The 24,731-nt window shown below is 35.0% G+C and overlaps 1 protein-coding gene across 1 annotated transcript; it reads right to left on the bottom strand.

Moving 5' to 3' along the window:
- Positions 1-21,331: 21,331 nt before the first annotated feature.
- LOC139897297 (uncharacterized) lies at positions 21,332-22,956 on the bottom strand. Its single transcript, XM_071879992.1, has 3 exons — positions 22,316-22,956; positions 21,527-21,687; positions 21,332-21,357 (listed from the first exon to the last, which is right to left on the bottom strand). The coding sequence occupies exons 1-3, from the start codon at positions 22,954-22,956 to the stop codon at positions 21,332-21,334; spliced, it is 828 nt and encodes a 275-aa protein (XP_071736093.1).
- Between the last annotated feature and the right edge of the window lie 1,775 nt (positions 22,957-24,731).

Here is a 24,731-nt window from a genome sequence, read left to right on the forward strand (position 1 = left end):
GAAAAAAAAAACGTTCATATTCTTCACGAACAATATTATCTTAAATGTTATTTTTGTCGATCGTTTTCCCGCCTAAATAATAACATTCATCACGAAGTGTCTCTTCTAAATGTTCATATTTTCGTGTGATCTTGATGCCGGAAAAAAAAATTCAAAAAAAACCAAAAAATAAAATATATATATATATATATATATATATATATATATATATATATATATATATATATATATATATAATATATATATATATATATATATATATATATATATATATATATATATATATATATATATATATATATATATATATATATATATATATATATATATATATATATATATATATATATATATATATATATATATATATATATATATATATATATATATATATATATATATATATATATATATATATATATATATATATATATATATAGACAGAGAGATAGATTGATGGTGTATTGGATTCGGCATAAGGCATGGAGTATTTATAGGCGAATTCTGATTTCTGTAGCTCCGCGATCGCGAGGTATTTTGCCTTGGGACCTCCGCGATCGCGATATCCCCAATTCCAGCTCACTCATTAAATTTTAAACGTGGGCTGCTGAATTTTTTAATATATATATAATTTATATAATTATATATATTATATTATATTCTTGTACATAGTTAACTTGTAATTTTAGGTCCGTTGACTCGTGCGTTGATGCTCGGTTTACGTCTCGGTTCCGGATTTTCGAGCGTCCTTTTGTACGCTTAGATATCTTGTACTTTGCGTTTCGCGGTTTGTACTCTTGTAATTTTTAGACGTTTCTCATCAATAAATTGAACCACTTGGATTGTATCTTGTACATTTGAGCTTTTTGGACGTTTATGTCTTCAAATCTTCGTTTTCTTCTTTTGTCTTCGCAATTATTTATTTAAACGATTATTATATAAAAATAGAATAATAGTAACTAAAAGCTTTACATATTGGAAGGATATTGTGCCTAAATATATGTTCATTTGGCGCACTATCAAATATCCCCACACTTGAACGTTGCTTGTCCTCAAGCAATACAGAACTTAAAATAAAATCACACTTCACTCGAATCACTTTTTTATTCTCACACTTTATACATCAGTAATTTTGATACAGCGGTATGAACAATGATAGTACCAATAGAACCATGGTTAAAGGTGGGTGTGCCATCCACAGTTGCCTCAGGTTTAGGTCAACGATACTTGCAATCAAATAGCCGATTTACTTTTGGTTTCCAAAGCAAAGTGCACATTTGAAAGGAGGTTTAAAGTCCCACTTGACTATGAAAATTTAGATCCTTAAAGAAATTGGATCTTTATGAAAACATTTGATCTTTTGAAAATTTAAGCTAGATTTTACCCTAGATAAGTTTTCCGGAATAACCCTTCACCGGTGTTTGAAAAATAATTTTGTGGGTTTTGTGGGTTTCAGATTTTAAAATTTTAGCTCAAAACTCGTGGTTTTGTGTCACCCACTTGCTAACCTTGTATTAGGAAAGCAACACGTACAGTATACTTGTTTCGTATATTACCTTTCGGTAAACTACCGTCCAGTTGTAAAGGAAAGCGATGAACAAGCAAATGTTAAGGCAATGTCTAATGACATGCAGATGTTCATGGTCCACAACGTGTCGGATGCAATTACTATCCTTTGTAGGAGAAATAGTAAATATCACCCTATAATTTTTCGGTCTGGCACAAGGTCCTGTCTTCGACCATGCTATGTAACCACCGTTCCTACGGTTGACACCCGATTTGGTTCAGGTGACCTAATGAATTCTGATGAATTCTCGGGATTTTACTTTTAATGGTAATGAACGCATTGAAAATAGGTTTTCAGAAAACAAATCGGTTTTAATTTTGATCAAAATATTTTCTCGTTCAAGCTCGATTTTAGATATCATCGAATTTCATGAGTTTGTAATTCTCAATCTTTAAAGTCAACTCAAGGATTGAGTAATATCAGTCTTAAAAGCTGATTTTTAATCTTTAAGAAGATTATCCTTTCTGGGAGTCTGATTCATTAGTCTTATCAAGCTAATTTGCACGGCGTCCTCCCCATTTTACGAGACAGATCCTCTTATGGTTAGGATAAGTCTGACCACTTGGCGACCCTGTTTGATGCTGAGGTCCGTGGATTTCCAGCTGATTTTCGAGAAAACTTTTCAAGGTTTTTCGTAGACTCTACAACTGGTCTGGACGAAAACTTCCTGACCTAAATCAAGAAGCGCGTGTCTTTTTCGGAAGACTTTACTTCCTTTTTATGATAGAATTGATTCATCGTGTAGATCCATCTTTCTTTCGAATATATTACAGTAAATCGGGTAAAGCTGATTAGTTTAGTCCAAAACAAAAGCACCTGCAATAACTTTACAGAAACATGTGATAGATAGTTTTTAATTGAATAACTTGGTACATTCTCCCCACACTTGGCTTTTATTTATTTATTTCTTTGCCTTTTTATTCTCCTCTTTTCCATTTTAAATGAATTCAAGCATTTTAGGTTGTTTCTCAATTTATGTCCTTTCCGAGGTAACGATAATTTTGGTATTAACACCTAGTTTTTATCGTTCATAAATATGTATAAACATGATTTTGAATTCATTTAGTTAAAAAAATTTCAATTTTTCACAAAATTTGGCAATTAAACTAAGTGTAAACCCGAGAGAATTTATAACCCTTCCCCACACATGAGATCATGCAATTCCCTCATTTGCATAAAATCGGACTATAATTATAAATTCATGAGGGTGTTTAGTGTAGAAAAGTGATTAAAATACCCAGTTTGTAATTACTAAGCTCGTCGAATGATAGATGGCGCGCCTCATCGTTCATTCCTTTTGTTGTTTTATCACACATGTTTTTCTTCAAAAATGGCTGCTTTTCTGAACTATTTGCTCATTTTTGAAAATACGTCTTTTATCCTAATTTATCATGCATGTTTATTAACGATTTATGCACTAACCCGAACCCCGAATTTAATGTTAAATGGGGTTAAACTTCCCCACACTTATCTGACGACATGTGAAGTCGGTAGAATAAGTTCCACGAATTAAAATAGTGAGCCAGTTATTTACATCTCGGGTGGTGTATAATATATCAATGGGTTTAAAGTTTAGACCCACCCGATTGTCACTACTTAATTCTTTTTTAAGTGTAGCTTTTAGTAAATGGATATGTATCTTTTATGGTTCTTGGTCAAAAGGATCGTTATACACCGACATACATATTTCTTTAGGGTGGACAATTCCTAATATTTCCTTCCTTTCATTCTCGGGATCAATGTTTTCACCTCTATTACCCAATTGGGTGAAATCCGAGGTGTCAATATCTATTACAGCTCGTAGTTCATCTTCGGTAGATGACTCGTCTATTGAGAATATTGGGTTGGAAGGTTGTGGGATGGTGAATTTCGGGATCGAAGCAAAATCTTCTTCTTTAACGGTCCTTATCGGTCCCACCACTTTGGTCTCGGGGGTAGAATTTTCAATGTTATCGTTTTCCCAAGAGTACCAATTTGTCACGTTTACTTCTTCTTCTTCATCCATTGATGGATTGATGATTTCGTCGGTAGAGGCTAATGTGTCGATATGTTGTGAAATTGGTAAAACTGAATAAAAAGTATCACCGGGATAATTGGTGATTTCGGAGCTCTCGAATTCATCAAAATTCAATGATATGAGATTTTCTTGCACATGACTCCTTAGATCAACAGGTGTGTAGTCTGATAGAGTTTCAGCTTTCCTATTTGCAAACTCTCTCATATGTTCATTTTGAGCATCAAATTCTTCGAGTTTGATTTTCATATAATCTAAAAAAATTTCAGACACATAATTTTCCCCGTCATCTGGTTGTTGAGTTTGGATATATTCTTGGGAATAATCCCAATTTGAATTGTATTCCTCATAATCATTCCATTCAGGTTCCATGGGTGCATAATTTTGAATAGGAACGTAATAATAACATTCCCATGTTGAGTGATAATCTCCACAGATTTCACAACCAGTTATTGTTTCGTTATTCGTGATCCAAGATTGACCGAAGGAATTTTCATCAACACTCGTTTGAGATTTTGATTTAATTGATTTTGGAAATCAGAAAGAGTTTCCAAAATATTCTCGAAATTTTTCACAATGCGCTTATTACCAAATTTTAGCTACAATGTGGTGCATTTACTAATTATAATATTAGTTATAAAACTAAAAATTATATAAGTTATCAAATTAAAAGACTTTTCTAATTTTGCCCACGTTTCGAATAGCCAATAGATGCAGCAGGTAGCCAGGACCCTTTAAATCGGAAGCCCACAACTCGCCACTAACAAATCCAACTATTACTACGAACCAGAAAATTTGGATGTCTATCAATTTAATTGCTTAAAATAATTTTTCGTCGAAATATAAGAAGTCGAAAAACAAACGTCGAAAACAAAAAGTAGAAAAATAATAATAAGAAAGTAAAGCGTCGAAACTTAAAAGTCTAAAAACTAAAAATTAAAACTTGCGTCTGAAGATATTAAAGCTTAAAAGGAATTCTAAACGAAAAATGGCAATTACTTAAAAAGTACTAAAATCTATAAACTTAAAACGGCGTCGCAAAATTCTAAAGCGCCTAAATCTTAATCTGAAAAAAATCACTTAAGGGATTTTTACAGCAAAGCCTAAAAATTTAGGAATCTAAAAATAACTACGGCAAAAACTAACTTAAAACTAATTACGAAAGACAAATTACGAAATAAACGATAAAAATATAAATTATAACTAAAATGTTAAAAATAAAAGTTTTATAAAAATGTTATTTTTATATTATTATTATATAAAAATATTAATCTATATAATTAATAATAATAATAAAACTTAATAATACAAATTAAAACTAGAAACTAATATTAATAATATTAAAATTAAACCCTAAATATAAATAATAAATAAATTTTACCCTAATTTCGCATTTAATGATGGGGTTGACCTGTCAGACTACCCTCGCGGTCGCGAGGGATAATACCTATATTTCTCCGCAATCGCGGAGCTATGCAGATTCAGAATTCATTGAAGGTTTAAACGCGTTCGTTTTTGTTTTATTTTCAAAAATTTATATATAGAGAAAATTTATATAAAATAAAATAAACTTATATTTTAAAAACTAAAGATAAAAACAAATATACTTTATAATTTTATAAAATCTTAAAAAAATATGTTTTTCTTTTCTTTTTTATATTTTTTATTTATTTATATTTTTACAAATATAAATTAAAAATATAGCGTTTCGCCGCTCTCCGGCAGCGGCGCCAAAAACTTGATGTGTGAGCGGAGGGGTACGAAATACTATTATTGTTTACTACGAAATACGGTACAATTTTACACAAGTTTTATTTATTTATTTACAGATGGGATATACCTAAACCTTGCTACAACACTATAGGCAGTGTACCTAATCGTAGAGTAGTATAGTTTTTAGTATGTTCGGTTCGTTCCACAAGGAGACGGCTTATTTTACACTATATTTATTTTAAACTATATATATATATATATATATATATATATATATATATATATATATATATATATATATATATATATATATATATATATATATATATATATATATATATATATATATATAAAGGGGGTTTTTACCGTTTAATGACCGGTTTGTCGATTTTATATTTTAAGCGAAGCGTAAAGTAAATGACGATATTTAACTAACGATAAAATAAATAACAATAATTAAGATAACAATAAATAAAAGTACGAGGAAATATGAAATAAAATATATTATGCTTATTTAAACTTCCGTAATCATGATGTTTGACGTTTTGATTTTAATTTATTACCATGGGTTAATTTTCCTTCGTCCTGGATTATTTGATAAGTCTATCTGGTTTTGTCCATAATAGTTCATCGATCATAATTATAAAGTGCGAAAGTCTTCGTCAAATTACCCTTATACCCGAAGTCAAAAATTCCAACTAATTGGGGACTTAAACTGTAACAAGGTCTTAATACTTTGTTTAATGAATACACCAGGTTATCGACTGCGTGTAATCCAAGGTTTTAATAATTTGTTAATAATTACACCAATTACCCTTGAATGTAATCCACCCCTGTTTTAATGAGTCTATTGACTATTAATCTATCCCCGTGTCCGGTCAAATGAACAATTATTAGTATTTATAAATATCCCGCCCACCGTACCCAGTCAAGCGTATGTGGTTATATATAAATACGTCAAATTGTAACCTTTATATTAAATTAACAAGATATCATTTAGTTAATTAAATATAAAGCCCATTAATAGTCCATAGTCCAATTTCCACAAGTGTCGGTCTTTTGTTCAAACCTCAATTATGGTCCAAAGCCCAATAACCCCGTCTTAATATTTAGCCCAACATCACGATTACTTTGGCTCAAATAAGCATAATAATAACTTAAGTACGATACTTAATTAAAAAGGGAGAATTTAGCTTACAGTGATTATTAATCGCGTTGTGTTACACGGACAGAACTCCGACTTTAAAACCCGTAATTAACGATTATATTAACTAAACTAATCTAATATAAAACTAAACTAATATTTATATTATATATATATATATATATATATTATAGACATAGAGATAGATTGATGGTGTATTGGATTCGGCAGAAGGCATGGAGTATTTATAGGCGAATTCTGATTTCTGTAGCTCCGCGATCGCGAGGTATTTTGCCTTGGGACCTCCGCAATCGCGATATCCCCAATTCCAGCTCACTCATTGAATTTTAAACGTGGGCTGCTGAATTTTTTAATATATATATATATATATATATATATATATATATATATATATATATATATATATATATATATATATATATATATATATATAATTTATATAATTTATATAATTATATATATTATATTATATTCTTGTGCATAGTTAACTTGTAATTTTAGGTCCGTTGACTCGCGCGTTGATGCTCGGTTTACGTCTCGGTTCCGGATTTTCGAACGTCCTTTTGTACGCTTAGATATCTTGTACTTTGCGTTTCGCGGTTTGTACTCTTGTAATTTTTAGACGTTTCTCGTTAATAAATTGAACCACTTGGATTGTATCTTGTACATTTGAGCTTTTTGGACGTTTACGTCTTCAAATCTTTGTTTTCTTCTTTTGTGTTCACACTTATTTATTTAAATGATTATTATATAAAAATAGAACAATAGTAACTAAAAGCTTTACATATTAGAATGATAATATAAAAATAGAACAATAGTAACTAAAAGCTTTACATATTAGAATGATATTGTGCCTAAATATATGTTCATTTGGAGCACTATCAGTGGCCATAAATTCGGCCTTAAGTGAAATGTCCAAAATTCCCTTTGTTATCTTATAAATTAAAAGAAAGAATCAACACCTGAATGCTGCCGCGCCGCGGCTAAGGAGACCTCGCCGCGGCTCCAGGCACAAAATGAAGCCCGCCAGCTTTTATAGTTTGGAAGGATTTTCATTATTTACAATTTTAAGTTTCGGGTCTTACAACTCTCCCCCACTTGAATCGGAGCGCTTCCTCGCGATCTAAGCCGCATGACAAGCAAGAAGATGCACCAAAACAAACTCTTCGGATTCCCATGTAAACTCGGAACCCTTTCGATGTCGTCGTTGGACTTTAAATGTCCTCACCTCTTTGTTACGCAACATTTTAACCTTTTCATCAAGAATAGCCATCGGTTCTTCGACATACTCCAACTTGTTGTTCAAAGAAATCTCATCTAACGGCACCCATGTCGAGTCATCCGCAAGACACTTACGGAGGTAGGAAACATGGAATGTGTTATGGATCCCCGCAAGCTCTTCGGGTAATTCTAGTCTATAAGAAACATCTCCAACACGATCCAAGATCTTGAACGGCCCAATAAACCGAGGAGCTAACTTTTCCCGCATTCGAAACCGAATAATACCCTTCCACGGTGAAACCTTAAGCATCACCATGTCACCTTCTAGGAACTCAATTGGTCGCCTTCGTTTATCGGCATAAGATTTTTGCCTATGTTGCGCCGCCTTAAGTCGAGCCCGAATTATCTCAATTTTACTATTCGTCTCTAAAACCAAATCAGTACTCTCGATTTCCTTTTGTCCCACTTCACCCCAACAAACCGGAGTTCGACACCTTCGCCCATAAAGCATCTCATAAGGTGGCATCCCGATACTAGCATGATAACTATTGTTGTACGAGAATTCCACCAAAGGCAAGTGTTCATCCCAACTACCGCTGAAATCAATAACACACGCCCGTAACATATCCTCCAACGTTTGATTCGTACGTTTGATTTGACCGTCCATTTGAGGGTGATACGATGTGCTCATCTTCAATTGTGTACCCATATCTTCATGAAACTTATTCCAAAATCTAGATGTGAAACGAGTATCCCGATCCGAAAAAATAGATATAGGAATCCCATGTCTCTATACCACTTCTTTGAGAAACAACTTTGATAAAGTCTCCGACGATATCGTCTCTCGGATGGGAAGAAACAATGCACTCTTCGTCAACCGATCAACTATCACCCAAATTGTATCAAATTGAGTTCTCGCCGTCTTTGGTAACTTTGTAATAAAATCCTGGGTAATGTGCTCCCACTTCCACTTCGGAATTTCTAACAGCTGCAACATACCATACGGATTTTGATGCTCGACCTTAACTTGCAAGAAAGTAACGCATTGTTTAACATACTTAACCACGTCACGTTTCATCCCAGGCCACCAATGCTCTTTATTCAAATCAAGATACATCTTTGTCGCACCCAGATGAATGGAATACTTTGACTTATGTGCTTCATCAAGTAGCACTTGTCTGTAACCACCCATTTTAGGCACCCACACTCTTCCTTGAAAAGACAACAAACTATGCGGGCCTAAGGTAATAGACTCGGTATGCCCCATAATTCGCTCTTCATGCTTGTTGTTAATAAAAGCTTCAATTTGAATCTCACCAAGCTTTGCAAGGAAATCGTTTGTGATAGTCATGTGCAACGACCCCACTCGTATCGCCGAATATTGACTCTTTCGACTTAATGCATCCGCAACTACGTTTGCCTTACCCGGATGGTAAAGTATCTCACAATCGTAATCTTTCAACAAATCAATCCATCTACGTTGACGATTGTTCAAATCTCATTGATCAAAGAGAGGTTTCAAGCTTTTATGATCCGAATAAATCGTACACTTGACACCATACAAGTAGTGGCGCCAAATTTTCAATGCATGAACCACCGCCGCCAATTAAAGGTCATGAGTCGGATATCTTTTTCATGTTCCTTTAATTGTCTAGAGGCATAAGCGATGACTTTACCCCATTGCATTAGAACACATCCGAGCCCATTTATTGAGGCATCACAATAAACTGTCATATCTTCGATTCCTTCCGGTAACACGAACACCGGAGCTTGACCCAATTTCTCCTTTAAGAATTGGAATGCAATTTCTTGTTCATTTTCCCAATTAAATCTCACGTTCTTCCTCGTCAACCTTGTCAATGGAGAAGCGATTTTAGAAAAGTCTTAGATAAACCAACGATAATAACCGACCAATCCGAGAAAACTTCGAACTTTCGGCGGTGTATTCGGTTGTCCCCAACCCTTTACCGCCTCTATATTCCCCGGATCCACTTGAATACCTTCTTCATTCACAATATGGCCAAGGAATTGAACTTCTCTTAGCCAAAATTCGCACTTGGAGAACTTAGCATACAACTTCTCTTTCTGCAACGTCTTTAACACTTCACGCAAATGATGTTCATGTTCCCTCATACTCTTAGAATAAACAAATATGCCGTCAATGAACACAATTACCGACTTGTCCAACATAGTTTGGCACACTCGATTCATAAGGTCCATGAATGCCGCAGGCGCATTCGTAAGACCAAAAGGCATCACTACAAATTCAAAGTGCCCGTAACGGGTTCGAAAAGCTGTCTTCTCAATATCCTCCTCACGGACCCGCATTTGGTGATAACAGGACCGTAAGTCAATTTTAGAAAAGTAAGTCGCGCCTTGGAGTTGATCAAATAAGTCGTCAATCCGAGGCAATGGATAACGATTCTTGATTGTCACCTTGTTCAACTCCCGATAATCGATGCACATCCGCATGCTACCATCTTTCTTCTTCACGAATAAAAGCGGAGCACCCCACAGCGAAGCACTCGGTCGGAAAAAACCCTTTTCAAGCAACTCTTGGGTTTGATTCAACAACTCTTGTATTTTCGTTGGCGCTAAACGATAAGGAGTTTTAGTACTAGGAGTAGCCCCCGGAACCAACTCAATGCGAAATTCAACTTGTCTTTCCGCCGAAACACCCGGTAACTCATCCGGAAAAACGTCTACGAATTCATCAACCATCAGAATATCATGAATGGATGGAGGCTCTTCACGCGTATCAACTACATGTGCAAGATAAGCCATGCCACCGCCACTAAGGAAATGACGTCCCATGCATAAGTGCATAATGGTACAAGTCTCCTCCGCTTATCACCATGAATAATTAACTCTCCCCCACTTGGGGTCTTTACACGAATGAATTTTTCATGGCATGCAATATCGGCTCTATAACAATCGAGCTAATCCATACCAACAACGATATCAAACTCTCCCAAAGTCATTGGAATAAGATCGATCTTAAAGGTGTCGATACCAAATACAACGTTACAATTTTTACACACATCAACCCCTAGCACCGTCTTACCATCCACTATTTCGACTTCTACCGGATGACTTAACCTAGCTAGCGGTTTATTAAGTTTAGGCACAAACTTTGGAGACACAAACGATAAATTAGCACAGCTATCAAATAGTATCTTTACCGGATTAGAGTTAACCATGAAGGTACCAGAGACAACTTCATTGGATTGTTTGGCTTCATCATTAGTCATCAAATAATTTCGTTTCCTAGCCGTACGAGCTGCCTTTTCGAGCTTCTTGAATTGATCATTCCGCAACTCGGGACATTCTGTCCTTCGGTGCCCTTCCTTTTGACAATTATAACAAGTGAGTTTGGGTATTGAAGATGGTTTCATACAATCACGAGCCATGTGCCCTTGTCATCCACAATTATAACACTTGGGTCCAAAACCCCCGGAAACACCCTTCTTCACACTGCCGACGCTCTCGGTCGCGCCCTTACTCTTCTTGTTGGAGTGGCTAGTAGCTTCGTACTTTCTTTTGCTAAAGGTGAAGTCACTCTTTCTTGGAGCAAGAGACTCGAAACCCTTAGCTATATCAAACAACTCATCGAAAGATTTCACCAAACCCCTACTAATTTTCTCTTGATAGTTGTCATTTAAAGTTTGATAGAGGTCTTCCATCAACATGTGGTCATTACTGGTATACTCCGGGTAAAATTGCGTCTTTGATAAGAAAGTGGACTTGAGAGTGTTCAAATCCATTGACCCTTGCTTCAAGGCACGCAACTCATCCATTAGCCTCGAAAGATCGACCGGAGTTCGGTATTCCTTGAAAAATTCCGCCTTGAACTCATCCCACGTCAAACTCATACTTTGCTCCTCACCATAAACTCGAATCTTTGTATCCCACCACAACTTGGCATCACCCCTTAACATACTACTTTCGTACCTTGTCTTCTTATCAAGAGGGCATTCACTAGTGCGGAAAGCCCCCTCTATGTCGGAGATCCAACGAGCACTCTTGAGTGGGTCTCTTTCACCATCAAAGGTGGGAGGTTGAGAAATTTTGAAGTTCTTGTAGAGGAAATCCCGCCTTCCCACATCACCCGCATCATTTTCAACATACACCCCTTGCAGTTTGGGGAACCTCTTATCGAACTCCTCTTGGATGATAGCACCCATTTTCTCCTTTATCATATCGGTCACTTGTTCATCAACCGATTCTTGGAAGACCTTCTTAACGTTCGCGATAAATTCCGCGTTGTGACTTTTCAAGATGGCCTCTACTTTGGCCGAGAAGTCACCTTCAACACTTGGACTTCCATTATCATGGCCGTTTCTCGTCTTCATGCTATAAAATGGAATAGGTTAAACAACGAAATGCGTGGAAACGACATATATATACCACACCGCCCCATCTTTCTCAACACTCGTCGTACATCGCTTGTTTGACACGATTTGAACCCGTAACAATGTTAGCTAGTCATTGTTACGCGAGCACGTCGCATTAACTCGCTAGTACAATGTCTATCTCGCTTGATGATTGCAAACATAGTTGATTACAATTATCACATAGTTAGTTAACCTATGCTAAGGCACTAACCAATCCCGGTCCGACCCGCATCCTACAAGTCACGCATAAAGCGCACACACAATAAAGTCCAAGTCTAGCCACCTATCTCAAGTCGCCTAAATCCCTTAGACCATGCTCTGATACCACTTGTAACGACCCAACCCGCTAATCAACGCAAAACATTTTAAAAAAAAACAGTTCTGTCAGCATATAGCCGCGGTGTGGCCAAGCCTCCTGCGGTGCGGCTCACCAAAAGAGTTGAAGGTCAGTCCCTGTAAGATGTTCTGTTACCAGTTTTCACTGGTTCCCCTGGCGCGGATTAGCCACCCGTGTGATCTAATTCTGATTTCAGCCTAGTACATAACACCCCAGACGCACAAACTTTAAAACATGAATCGACCCCAAAAGACTTTCCATAGTTTAGTTGAAGTAAGTTTACATGTTCTAAGGCCACAATTCGAGTATATAATAACCGAGACACATTCGCCCGTTTTACAAACCAAAATATAAGTTTCGACCCGACAAGTTTAAATGCCAAACAAAAACCCGAGCATGGTGTTTGGGGTTAAGCTAACCAAACCTAGGTCGAACTTCAAAAGTAATCCGCTAGCAATATCAAATGGGGAGTTCGCTAATCGAAACATATACCCTTGCCTTTATCCACGCCGGAGCCTAAAAAGAGTAAACAACGAGAGGGTAAGCATAACGCTTAATGAATGCAAAAATTATACATATACATATATAATATACTTATTTGTAAACACTTACACAAATACCGCATGAGAGCTAGCAATTTTACGACCATGCATTAACAACGTATAATGCTAAACTACTCACAATACGCAACAAGCTAGCATCACCAATAGCACATATTCATCGCAATATAATCTGTTAACACACACACATACACACACACACACAAACCATATGGTTAACCATACTCACGCCATGGTGCTACTGGCTCCGTGATTCACGCCATACGCATTTGTCATGATGCTACCGGCTCCATGGTTCACATCACAACTTGTGTCATACTCACGCTAAGACGTTACCGGCTCCGAGGTTCACAGCTTAATAACTTGTGCTAAAGTGCTACCGGCTCTATGGTTCACACTATAACACACGTACCATGATGCTACCGGCTCCATGGTTCACATCATAGCACACTCGCGCATGCTATGGCACTACCGACTTCGTGGTTCATACCATAACACACAAATAAATACACTATATACATACACGTTGTAACATACTCAATCGGGCCTAGCTGTAAGATTACTAAATTGCCCTTAAGTTGGTGTTGTGTTATTATATGCTTTTATTTTTATTTAATGTTTATTATTATTTAATGATGTGGTTAGGACCATTTTGTAACAAGGGTCACAGAACAGGTTTGTTTATTTAATTTGGACTTCATTTGGGTTGCCAAATGATGTACGAAAGATATCAGATAACTAATAAATACCCGTGTGTTGCACAGTGTGGGAATTTAACCCAAATGTGATGCCTAGTGTTACCATTTCTTGCATTTTCCAGATTCTTCCCAAAACACACTCGTTCTTCATCTCCTTCACCTACTTCAAACCCTGATCTTTAATTCTTGTTCTTGAGCTCAAATCTTTTACATTATCTTGTTCCTTGCGATTTACTGATTCTATCAAGGTAAGAATCACAAGATTTCATGCTTTAATCTTTGAGAAATTTTAGTTTTTGTGTAAGTTTTTACAAAATGAGTAATTTGGGTCAAAATGGTTAGATTTGATGTTGTTTGAGTCTAAATCTTATGGGTTTATGTTTCTACATGTTTAGTGTCTTCGATTTGGTCAGTTTTGAGGTCATAATCGAGCTCTAGATCAAGAATTGGTCGATTTTGGGTGAAACCCATAATTTTGTTTTTCAGCTTCTGCAGTTAAACACATTCGGCCGAGTGTCTCTTGACACTCGACCGACCGACTCGACCATCGACCGAGTGTGAATGACCCACGGCCGAGTGTGTCTGTGAGAGACCATCGACCCAGTGACTGGACACTCGGCCGAGTGAGTGAAGACAGTCGACCGAGTGTCTCTGACAGTCGATCGAGTGTCTTTGGCAGTGAAATATTTTACTAAGTGTTGGTTTTTAGCCGTTATACTGCCCGTTTGTATATTGATGATCAGAATGTAAATTTTGAAAATGCATAAGTGTTAAGAATAAATTTTTAGCGAGCGCTTTTTGATATAAAAAATTTCTGTACTGTGTTGTTTGATATTAACTAACAGAAACTAACTTGATTTGCCTTATGTTCAGGTGAAAGGATAAGGAAGTCGCTCAGTAGTAGATTATCTGAGCTGGTTGCTGGTATTTGGTGAGTGGGACTAACTAGAGTATATAGTATAGAGTAGCATATTATATTATGATTGTCATGCTTGTTAGATATACTTACTGTTATGGTTAGTTAGTATGTTGTGATGACTGCATGTTAGTTGATGCTTGTCTGCTGGAGCCCAGTGCGTCTCTATTTTGTGGCAGCCTCGGTAGGAGAGATCAACCTGCGGGTTGGGTTCCTTATGTGATAGCCAAGACAATCGAGGTGTATATATATATGTGAATGATGCGTTCGTCGCGTGTGGATTATATATATACACACAGTGGTGGAGGAACTTCTAATAAGCCCCAGTTCGATCAACTGGTGGTTAATAGTTTGGCCGAGCCGCCAGAGTCTCTGTAGACGGCACTTGGGTGATGTTTGTGTGTTAGATTTTGTGACATGATTAGTATGACGGTTCCTGTATACTATCACCTGTAGTTAGTCGTACTCACTTAGCTTCGTGCTAATTCCCCTCCATTCTCTCCCTGCAGGTTGTTAGCTTTTGTAAGTGATGCTTTTTGGGGAGAAGACGGGCATGGCGATGTTATGTTTGACTATGAAGAAACTCTGATGTGTGTTTTCCGTTAAAACTGAATTTTGGTTGTAATGTCACGTGACACTAAAATTATTGTTTAATATTAGTCGTCAAATGATTTGGATATGTAATTAAATATTTTTATGTTATTGTAATGGTTAACTAATACTAATGCTTCCGCCATGTATAAAAAAAATTAGCAGTGTCACACACGTATAATTATTCCACTCACCTTTTAACCGAGGAGTGAAAGTACGCGCAATGAGCTCCTCAACCATCAATGCAATCACCTATTACATTAACATAAATCAACACCTATCTAAATGGAACTCTCGACCTGCCCAATTAAACATTTAGTGCAAATGTTACCCATTTACACTCACAACGCCACCCTTAGGCCCTAACCACTAATAATCACTAAAGCTAGTGACGAAGGCTTTATTTCACCCAATTAAACATCACTAGGCCATCAAGTTTGTGCTAGTGCACCTTTTGACCCAAAAACCCACTTTGACCTAATAATAGGTCAAACTCTAAACTTGTAAGTCTCATTCTCCAAATCACTAGTTAATCAAGTTCATTAGTGAACCTTAACCAAGATTAGTTCATCTTATTAGTATTTCATCAACTAACTCAAAGTCACCAATTTTAGGTTACTTACACTTTCACCCAAACCATAAACCCCCAATTTTACCAAATCTAGGGTTTAATTACTAGCAAGACCCAATTATGAACACTAAACACAATTAACTTACTAAATTTGGTTTAGAGACTTACCACCGCACTTAATGAGATGCTAGAATGTAGAAACACGAAGGATTGGACCCGATCTAGCAAAAACCCACTTCAAAGACTTCACAAATCTACTTTCTCTCTCTACTCTCTCTCTACTTTAAGATGAAGATGATAAGGTTGGTGGATGAAGAATAATGAGTCCAACCAGCCTTTTAGTGGCCATAAATTCGGCCTCAAGTGAAAAGTCCAAAATGCCCTTTGTTATCTTTTAAATTAAAAGAAAGAATCAACACCTGCACGCTACCGCGCCACGGCTAAAGAGACCGCATCGCGGCTCCAGGCACAAAATGAAGCCCGCCAGCTTTTATAGTTTGGGAAGGATTTTTAGTATTTACAATTTTAAGTTTCGGGTCTTACACAACTATAAAAGAAGACACATTCAAAGATTGAATATTTTCCCGCCCTCCTGAACTTCATTTAAATAGAGCTGAAGCACGTCAACTCATATATCTACATATGTGATTAGGTAGAGGGATTTTCTATCTTGCACCCAAGATTGAATTAATGTAAACTTTGCTCTTAATTTTGTTAGCATTAGTAAGTTTACATTGTAAGCTACTATCTTTGAAATGTTCACACTAGTAGCATGAACTATCACTTATATTTTTTGTAATAAGCTTCTAACATGGGGTGATCAAGTTAGTAGCATTTTGTAATAAGAACACCATCTTATTTAGCTAACTGATTTTCTTACAAGGATTTAGGAAATTGATTGTTCTTGTGATATGAACATTTCGTATCTCATTGGAGATACGAGTGATCTAAGTAGGCTTTGATCTTTCGATGTGATAGAAAGATTATTGGTGTGGCTTATTGAAGATCAAGGGTTGTAATCGAATCTCCACCGGATTTAGAGAAAAGCTTAGTGAAGCTAACTCTCGACATGATGTGTCGAGGAGTGGATTAAGAAGAATAAGTTAACATCCTCTGTAACCACTATAAATCCTTGTGTTTTTTGCACTTTACATTTCATACATTTTCACATTAACAAACATAAACGCTTCCGCGATTAGAACTTAAGCTTTGACTATCAAACATATAAAAAAAAATTAATAAACCATCGAGTAACTATTCAACCCCCTTAGTTACTTAAAGATATATATGAACAACGCACACCATGGGAGAGAAAACCGTTAGAACCAAAATGTGGTGTGCATTGTGATCAATACATAGCCAACATCAATAGTCAACAACGTTGAATTTTTCCAGAAGAAGAAGTTTCTCCATTTCACGCTAATAACTCCGACTATTCTAAGAGGGAGAGTTCAAGACTTAAAAGAAATCTTCATAAATCAAGATAAAAAAAAAAAAACGATCAAGATACTGTTAAGATTTAGGACCCAAACAAGACAGGTGATTTATACTAATTACCACACCCACAAACGACAAACGAATAATAAAACATAAGCGATAAATAAAGATAAACGACACGGGATTTAACGTGGTTATATCCCAACTCCAAAACACGGAGAAGGGTTTACTCCACGGGCGCAAACCAGAGATTTTTTACTATTATTTTCAAGCACACATGTTAGGGTTACAATAGGGTGTTTAAATAGGCAAAACTCAACAAGAAAACTACTTAACGGACAAGAAAACACGATTCTGGAAGTTTCCTCCCGTTAGAACCATTTTCGCGACCGCAATGAATTTTCTGGTGGTCGTGAGTTTTTGTTTTCTCAGCATCTATGTGATTCTTGCGACCATAACTCTAAACTCGCAGTCACCATTTTCACATATTCAGCAAACCTTGTTTAATTCGAACTTCGCACTCCAACAAATAAAATCACATCAAATGAGAATTTGTTAAGTCTAGAAAAAGATGTTATTTGTGTAGATATTAAGAGAGTATATAAATATCCTAAATGTAGTTTAAGAGTTAGCATTTCCACCATTTGTAATCAACACTCCCACACCTTGAAACACACACTTACCAATTACTCTCTAAGTTGTAACCAACTTTAATCACCTTGTAACTAACTTTGATGCATTGAATCTTTACATTGAGATCTGCTACCGCTTGTATCTTCATCTTAACAATAATCATCATACATATATAGTGATACATACAACACATATATACACACTGTAATTTACGGGATTCATAGATCAAAAATGAAATTGATCCTTTCAACCTGCCGATTTCATATACACCAATACTAATTTTAATCAAGTATTTGCTCAATTATTTTTCAATGAATGCTCTTAATTTAAGTTTGTTGAGATGAAAGTCAAGTACCACTAGTGTAGGGTTCTTATGGTGGGTACTTATAATGAATCATTACTAAATAAGATAAGTTTTTGAGATGTTTCAAACATGTGTTTCATGTTACATCTTTATGGGTTATGTTGTGTTTTCAATTACATATACTTTGAATAGCGATGGAGCTTAAACATATGTAAAGAGGACCAAATTATTAACGGTTTAAATTAATAAAGTTATGTTTGTTGTAAACAACGTACACATACATTAATATTTATTTTTAACCGTGATCCCAAACAATGGTGAGTTGTAATCAGATGATGCACTTTTTAAAGAGAAAGTAAATTTCTAACTTTGACGTGAAAATATCATGAAAAAGATAAAGTAAATGAATATATAAACCACAACACACACCCAATTTCTTCCATACACAAGACAACGTCAACACTAAAAAAAGACCTATGATATATTTTGATTAATCATTACAAGTGACAATATCGTACGTATATTGTCTAGCAAATATATATAAATCCTTCACATTATTTAATTATATTAACTGTGGTTAAGAGTCACTTCGCATGTGGTAAAACCCAGTCAGGTGAAACAAGACTTTCGAGGCTTATGAAATAGGCGGGTAACCTCAAGGAATTTTTTTTTTTTTTTTTTTTGTAGTTCATGGGGTCGAACCTCTAACCTCTCTTATAGAAAAGTCGGTTCACAGCCAATAGACCAACAACTTATGGTTAAATCCTTCACACTTTAAATTTATATGTTTTCGTTAATGTCTCATGTTAAATGTTAGTATGGTTTGTTGTTTCAATCTGGCATGAAAATTTATTTCCTTGAAAGATTACGATTAAAGCTTCATTCTAGCTAAAATGTTCATACATTTATGCGTTATGTTTATTCCCCTTACATCGAATCTTAAATATAAGGCAAACCTTCACAACTTTTGTTACTCATGTAAAATAATTAGTCATACATAGTTCCTAGAAAGGTTTTTTCTTACTTTAGTTACTCAGATATCATTAGTATTTTATTATTTTAACATACGTAGTCTAATCAGATTATCTGGATCGTTACTTTCTTCTTAGACACTTCAATATACAATGCTGATAAACATTGAATTATACAACTACATGAGATAAACGTGTAGGTGGTCTAGTTTCCCTAAATAATCTTAAACTGATGTTCAAAAACAAAAATATACAATGCTCATGACGTTTGAAGTGAAAAACCCGTACGGGGACATATATTGTAGTCAAACTACTCTAGGCTATATATGTTATGATTTATTTATTTATTTATTTATGGTTTTTAAAAAAATAAAAGTTATTAGATGAAGCTCACTTATTCACATGTTAACCTCTTCACAATTAAAAGTATTGGTTTTTTATTCTAAATAGCATGCTTTATAAATTGAGATTGAGAAGTTGAAAACCCTAAAAAAAGGACCACATGAATGCATCTCATGGGAGGACCCACACTGAATAATAACTTCGTCAAATATAGCTTCCATGCAGGAGACAGCTTGACTTTTTGACTTTTTCTCCGTTCACCCCTTTTCTTAGAAACATTTCTTTTCTATTTTTACAAATTTCCACCTTTACCCTTTATCCTTCTCAACTATCCCTATTTTTCCACTAAAATAAACTAACTAATGATGATAAATAAGATTACAACCCTCATGTCTTTTATTAATTTAAAAAAGACTAGATTTCAATACAGCCACTATAGATATTAACCATTACGCATTACGGAGTATATATATCAATTAATGCATATTATACATATATACAATTGAACAAATTTGAGTTACTATTGATGAATAGTAACTCACTTTCATGTTTAGAAGAGTTGTACATTAGGCTTAAATTGTTGTACCCAATACATATATACAATTGAGCAAATTTGGGTTACTATTGATAAATAGTAACCCACTTTCATGCTTAGAAAAGTTGTACATTACGCTTAAATCGTTGTACCCACTAACACCTCTTACTACCAAATGTCAAACACCTCAAACTCTTAAGGGCTAAAGTGAAAATTACATATTTCTAAATAAAAAAACTTAAAAAAAAATACCCAAATCTTCAACGGGCCACATCTTCTTGCTCGCCACGCGTTATATTTTTTCGAAATCACGGTTCAACTCGAAGTAATTTTACGAACACAACGCAACTACCTATACACAAAATAGACGCTTTTCAAAAAACGCTAGATATCTCGGGCTACTATGTTTTAGGGTGCCTTATTAAATTGTGTTAATATATTCCGGATGTTACAGTCATGTTGGACAACTTTCGCTAACTACAAGTGCTGGAAAGACATTCCAAGATCAAAAAGAGCATGTGATTATGCAATGTATGCAAACTCATGTAATAACCTTTTGTATGTAACAACCAGAAACGTTTTGCGATAACATGTGACTTTTCTAAATTCTTAAGTTGCCGCAGCATCGCGCGATGGACCAATTGCTTATTAACAACAATCATAGAAAATATCGTATAAAAAATATCGCACATAAAAACGTCAATTGACATTCTCCGTGTACAAAATATCGCACCCTACCAACCAATATATATTTCTTACAATATCTATCAAAACATTTCAATCTTGGCTAGAACAATACATAGCATAAGTTCGAACAAGTACTAATGGTTTTTTTTGGACAACAGTTAATTGGGATCACCCAGAGAACTTAACCACCCACACGATTATTTCTCGTGTTACTATACCCTCCCCAACTGCTTGTCCAGGGAGAAACCCGTACGGAGTAATATATAATTAAAGTATACAAACTAAGATATATGATACTAAAAACACTAGTTATTATGATAGTTTAAAGATAATAAAAATCAACAAAATGTTCCTGCTTAAAAAATTGTCATAAACTATATAAATCACCAATATGTTGCAAAGTACAAGTCTCACCCATTGCATTCCCAGATATAATCAAATTGAGAACTAATTTCTATATATAGATGTAATTAATTAAGCCTAGCCCACATTAATCTAATCTAATTAATTTTGACTCAGAATTTAAGATCCGAGGAAATTAAATTTTTTCTAGTACCAATCTAAAAAATTAATTACAGCAACATTATTTATAGTAATTTAGTAGCTAGCTACCTACTCGTGGATAAGATTAAATTTCCGATATTCTTATCTTCCTTCATGTCTTGCCACCGAAGCTTAACCTCTTGAATCTGATTGATACCCTAAAATTATACAATTTTTAACCAAAAAAAATGTCATCTATCTTATAGTTTGTAGGGAAAGATATAAAACAAAATATGTTGATAAGTCCACTAACTTTAGGCATTAAAACTTTGTAATGTACAAATCAAAAAATGCATAATAATGATAAATTAATCAACTAGGTCTTACTTGAAATGATGTCGGAAGATGAACTTTGAGTGCTCGAGACCGTGACAGCAGACTTGCTATGATCTTGATTTTGTGACGATTTTCGACGTCGACGGTTATGATCAGCCAATCTTTTCCGGCAACTTCTTTTTCCATTATCAAATTCCGACAAAAGATGGAATCTATACAAGTATGGTCAATATACGTAAAAAAAATCAAATATTTACTTGTCATTTTATTTTATTTTTATAAAAAAGGACTCATAAGTAGCCAATTATTAGTAAAGTATATAGTAGTAGTCCACAATTAACTGACTAAAATTAATGATAAAGAAAGGGTATTTTGGGTATAAGTTACTATAAGAAGCAAAAGCAAACAGTACCTAACAAAGTGTAAGACCGCAGCTTATATGGGAAACAGAAATTTTTACGGACCCAAAAATGCCCTCGGGATCAACCCCATGTACATCAATCATTGTCTTAGCCACCTTGTCTCCTCAAGGCTACTTTCGTCTTTTCACCCCATAAATAATAAATTCTTTCCCTTTTTAGCTAATTCATTTTTCTTACACCATACTCCCTGCTACTAATCATTTCTCCTTATTTTTTTAATTACTTTTCAAATATTCACGTTTGGAAAAGAAAAAAAAAATCTAAACAAGTGGAGTAAGTTTTAATTATGGGTGAAAAAATAAAAAGATTGTTCTTTTTTATACAGCGATTATAATTATATTAAAAACAGTTTATGTAATAATTTTTGAGCATAGAATACAAATTTTAAAGCTTATTCAAAAAATAAATAATAAATAACCTGCTACACTGTTGACAGAATCGCTGAGTTAATCCGCCGGTGATGACCGTTGAAGCTTTGGAGTGAAACTCGCAAACTTTATGCCTACGATGATAATGTTTAGCATGAGTGAGATCAGCATTACACCCTTCAGCTTGACACCTAGGAGAACTAACAAGAGCCGCTTCGAGCGGTCTAGACCGGCGGTACAACCGGTTCACAAAGTCATCTTCAGCAGACGAGAAGTAAGTCCGTCCACCTAAATTTAACCCAATCCGGTTATTAGTGAAATCAATAGCACAACCGGAAGGTTCAGTTTTTGGCATGACCATGAACCCGGTTTGAGCCGGTTCAAGTGATGATTGGTAAGTACAGTCGGCAGTGTAAGCGCGTGGGTCGTAAATTGAAGTGAATTGAGGGTGGGTTTGGGTCGGGCTTTGAAGGTAGTGGGGGTGGTGATGGGTCGGGTTATGATGTAAGAAGTCTATGTTGTTTGGGTTAAGGTAGTTGTTGTGTGCTGTTTCGTTGAAGTTGTTTTGTGTATAGTGATCGAAGATGTGGCGGGTCGGGTCGGGTTGTGAAGTGGGTTCGCCGTCGACGGTGACGGAGACGGCGCCGTTGAGCATCATAGTTGATGGGTTTCCCCATTCGTAGTCCAACATTTGGTTTTTTTGAGGTTTGGTTTTTTGATATGTTTTTTGAGGTGCAATAAAATATGTGAAAATATGTCATGAGTTTGAGCAGTTTTTAATGGTAAAAAGTGAGAGTGGAAATTGTGGAAATTATGGTGGGTGATTTATGTACAAGATGTGAGGCATATATTACAAGTGTGTTAAATGTGAGATTTTGGATTCGTGTGTTTTGGTTCTGGAAAAAAGATTTTACCACAACGCGAGAATTTAATCAAGACAAATATTTAATCCAAAAGTTTAGTTTTATCTAAATTTATTTATTAATTATATTTTTATTAATTATATTTGGGCTTATGTTTAAAAGTTTAGTTATGCTTCAATTCGTGTACTCGATCAAACAAATACGGTTTATAAAATTTAAGAAGAAATAAGCAACGCCCATTTATGTAATTTATTGTTTACATGTGAATATAACTTTTATTAAATTAATTATGAGAAGCATTATAAATATCAAGTTATAGAGTAGAAAATGACTTGAAATTGTTTACAACAACAATCTTAAAATAACTACACCACACACAAGTGTTGATATTTACAACATGAACGTGATATAAACAACATAAATTATATATATTTGATGCATATGGTAAACTTCATATATAATTATAATGTGTAGTTTATACCACAACCACAACAATATTACTCATTTATGTTGAAGCGAGGTATGTGAAAGGTAACATGTGAACAGTCATATCTCGAGACATATCTCAAATGATCAAGAGATAACTTTCAGAATAACATCTGACCACCTCGAAATGTGTATTATATTTAATAGTACAAAAATCACCATCCATATATAATTCAAACTACATAGATAGCTTTCTCGAATTCTGATGGTATAGAAGTCATTGCCCCATAATAATGAACTATAAACATTTTCGAACTCAATCCTATAGACATTTCGAACGCAATCATGTTGACATTTTCGAACCCATACTCATCTTACCTATTAGTACTATGTGATCATGAATTAAGTTCTCATTTAGCATACCATAAAACATAGATGTCTCTGACAATCTACACTTTTTGTGAATACACCCTAAACGATAGTATATTCATTATACTATCGTGTGTGTTGATGCAGAACTCGATTGACTTCTAAAAACGCTTCTAAAAACGTTCCTTGTAGTTGTTAATACATGGCACTGTGATTTGAGTTGATGTCCATCATTAATGAAAATTAATGGTTTGTTTTAATCTCCAAATTAGGGGATGAAACGAACATGTATAATTGAAGGGAATGCCCTGAATTATTAAATATCAAACACATTTTTTCTTTTCAAATTAAATGTTGAGATGTATCTAACCTAAATTCCTTGATATAGAAAGTTTTCATAGATTCAATGAATTTAACCTACATTTATAGCACAATATAAAATTGTTGACACAATGATTTTTTTAAACACGAGGCATCAAAATGTAGCTTATGGGTCGTGAATTTGAGTCTTTTTTAAACACATTTATAGCTTATGTGTTATTGATTTTGGAAATGGTTGGGATCGACATCTACTGTTAGTAGAATTTTCCTATAACAACAGTTACCACTCGAGTATTGAGGCGGCACCGTTCGAGGCACTTTACGGTAGAAAGTGCAGGTCTCCGATTTGTTGGAGCGAGGTGAGGGATAGACAAATTACGGGTCCGGAAATAATCCAAGAAACTACCGAGAAAATCATTCAAATTCAACAACGGTTGAAAACTGCTCAGAATCGACAAAAGAGCTACGCGGACATTAGAAGCAAAGA

Source organism: Rutidosis leptorrhynchoides, chromosome 3 (assembly GCF_046630445.1).
Source record: "Rutidosis leptorrhynchoides isolate AG116_Rl617_1_P2 chromosome 3, CSIRO_AGI_Rlap_v1, whole genome shotgun sequence".
Taxonomy (NCBI): domain Eukaryota; kingdom Viridiplantae; phylum Streptophyta; class Magnoliopsida; order Asterales; family Asteraceae; genus Rutidosis; species Rutidosis leptorrhynchoides.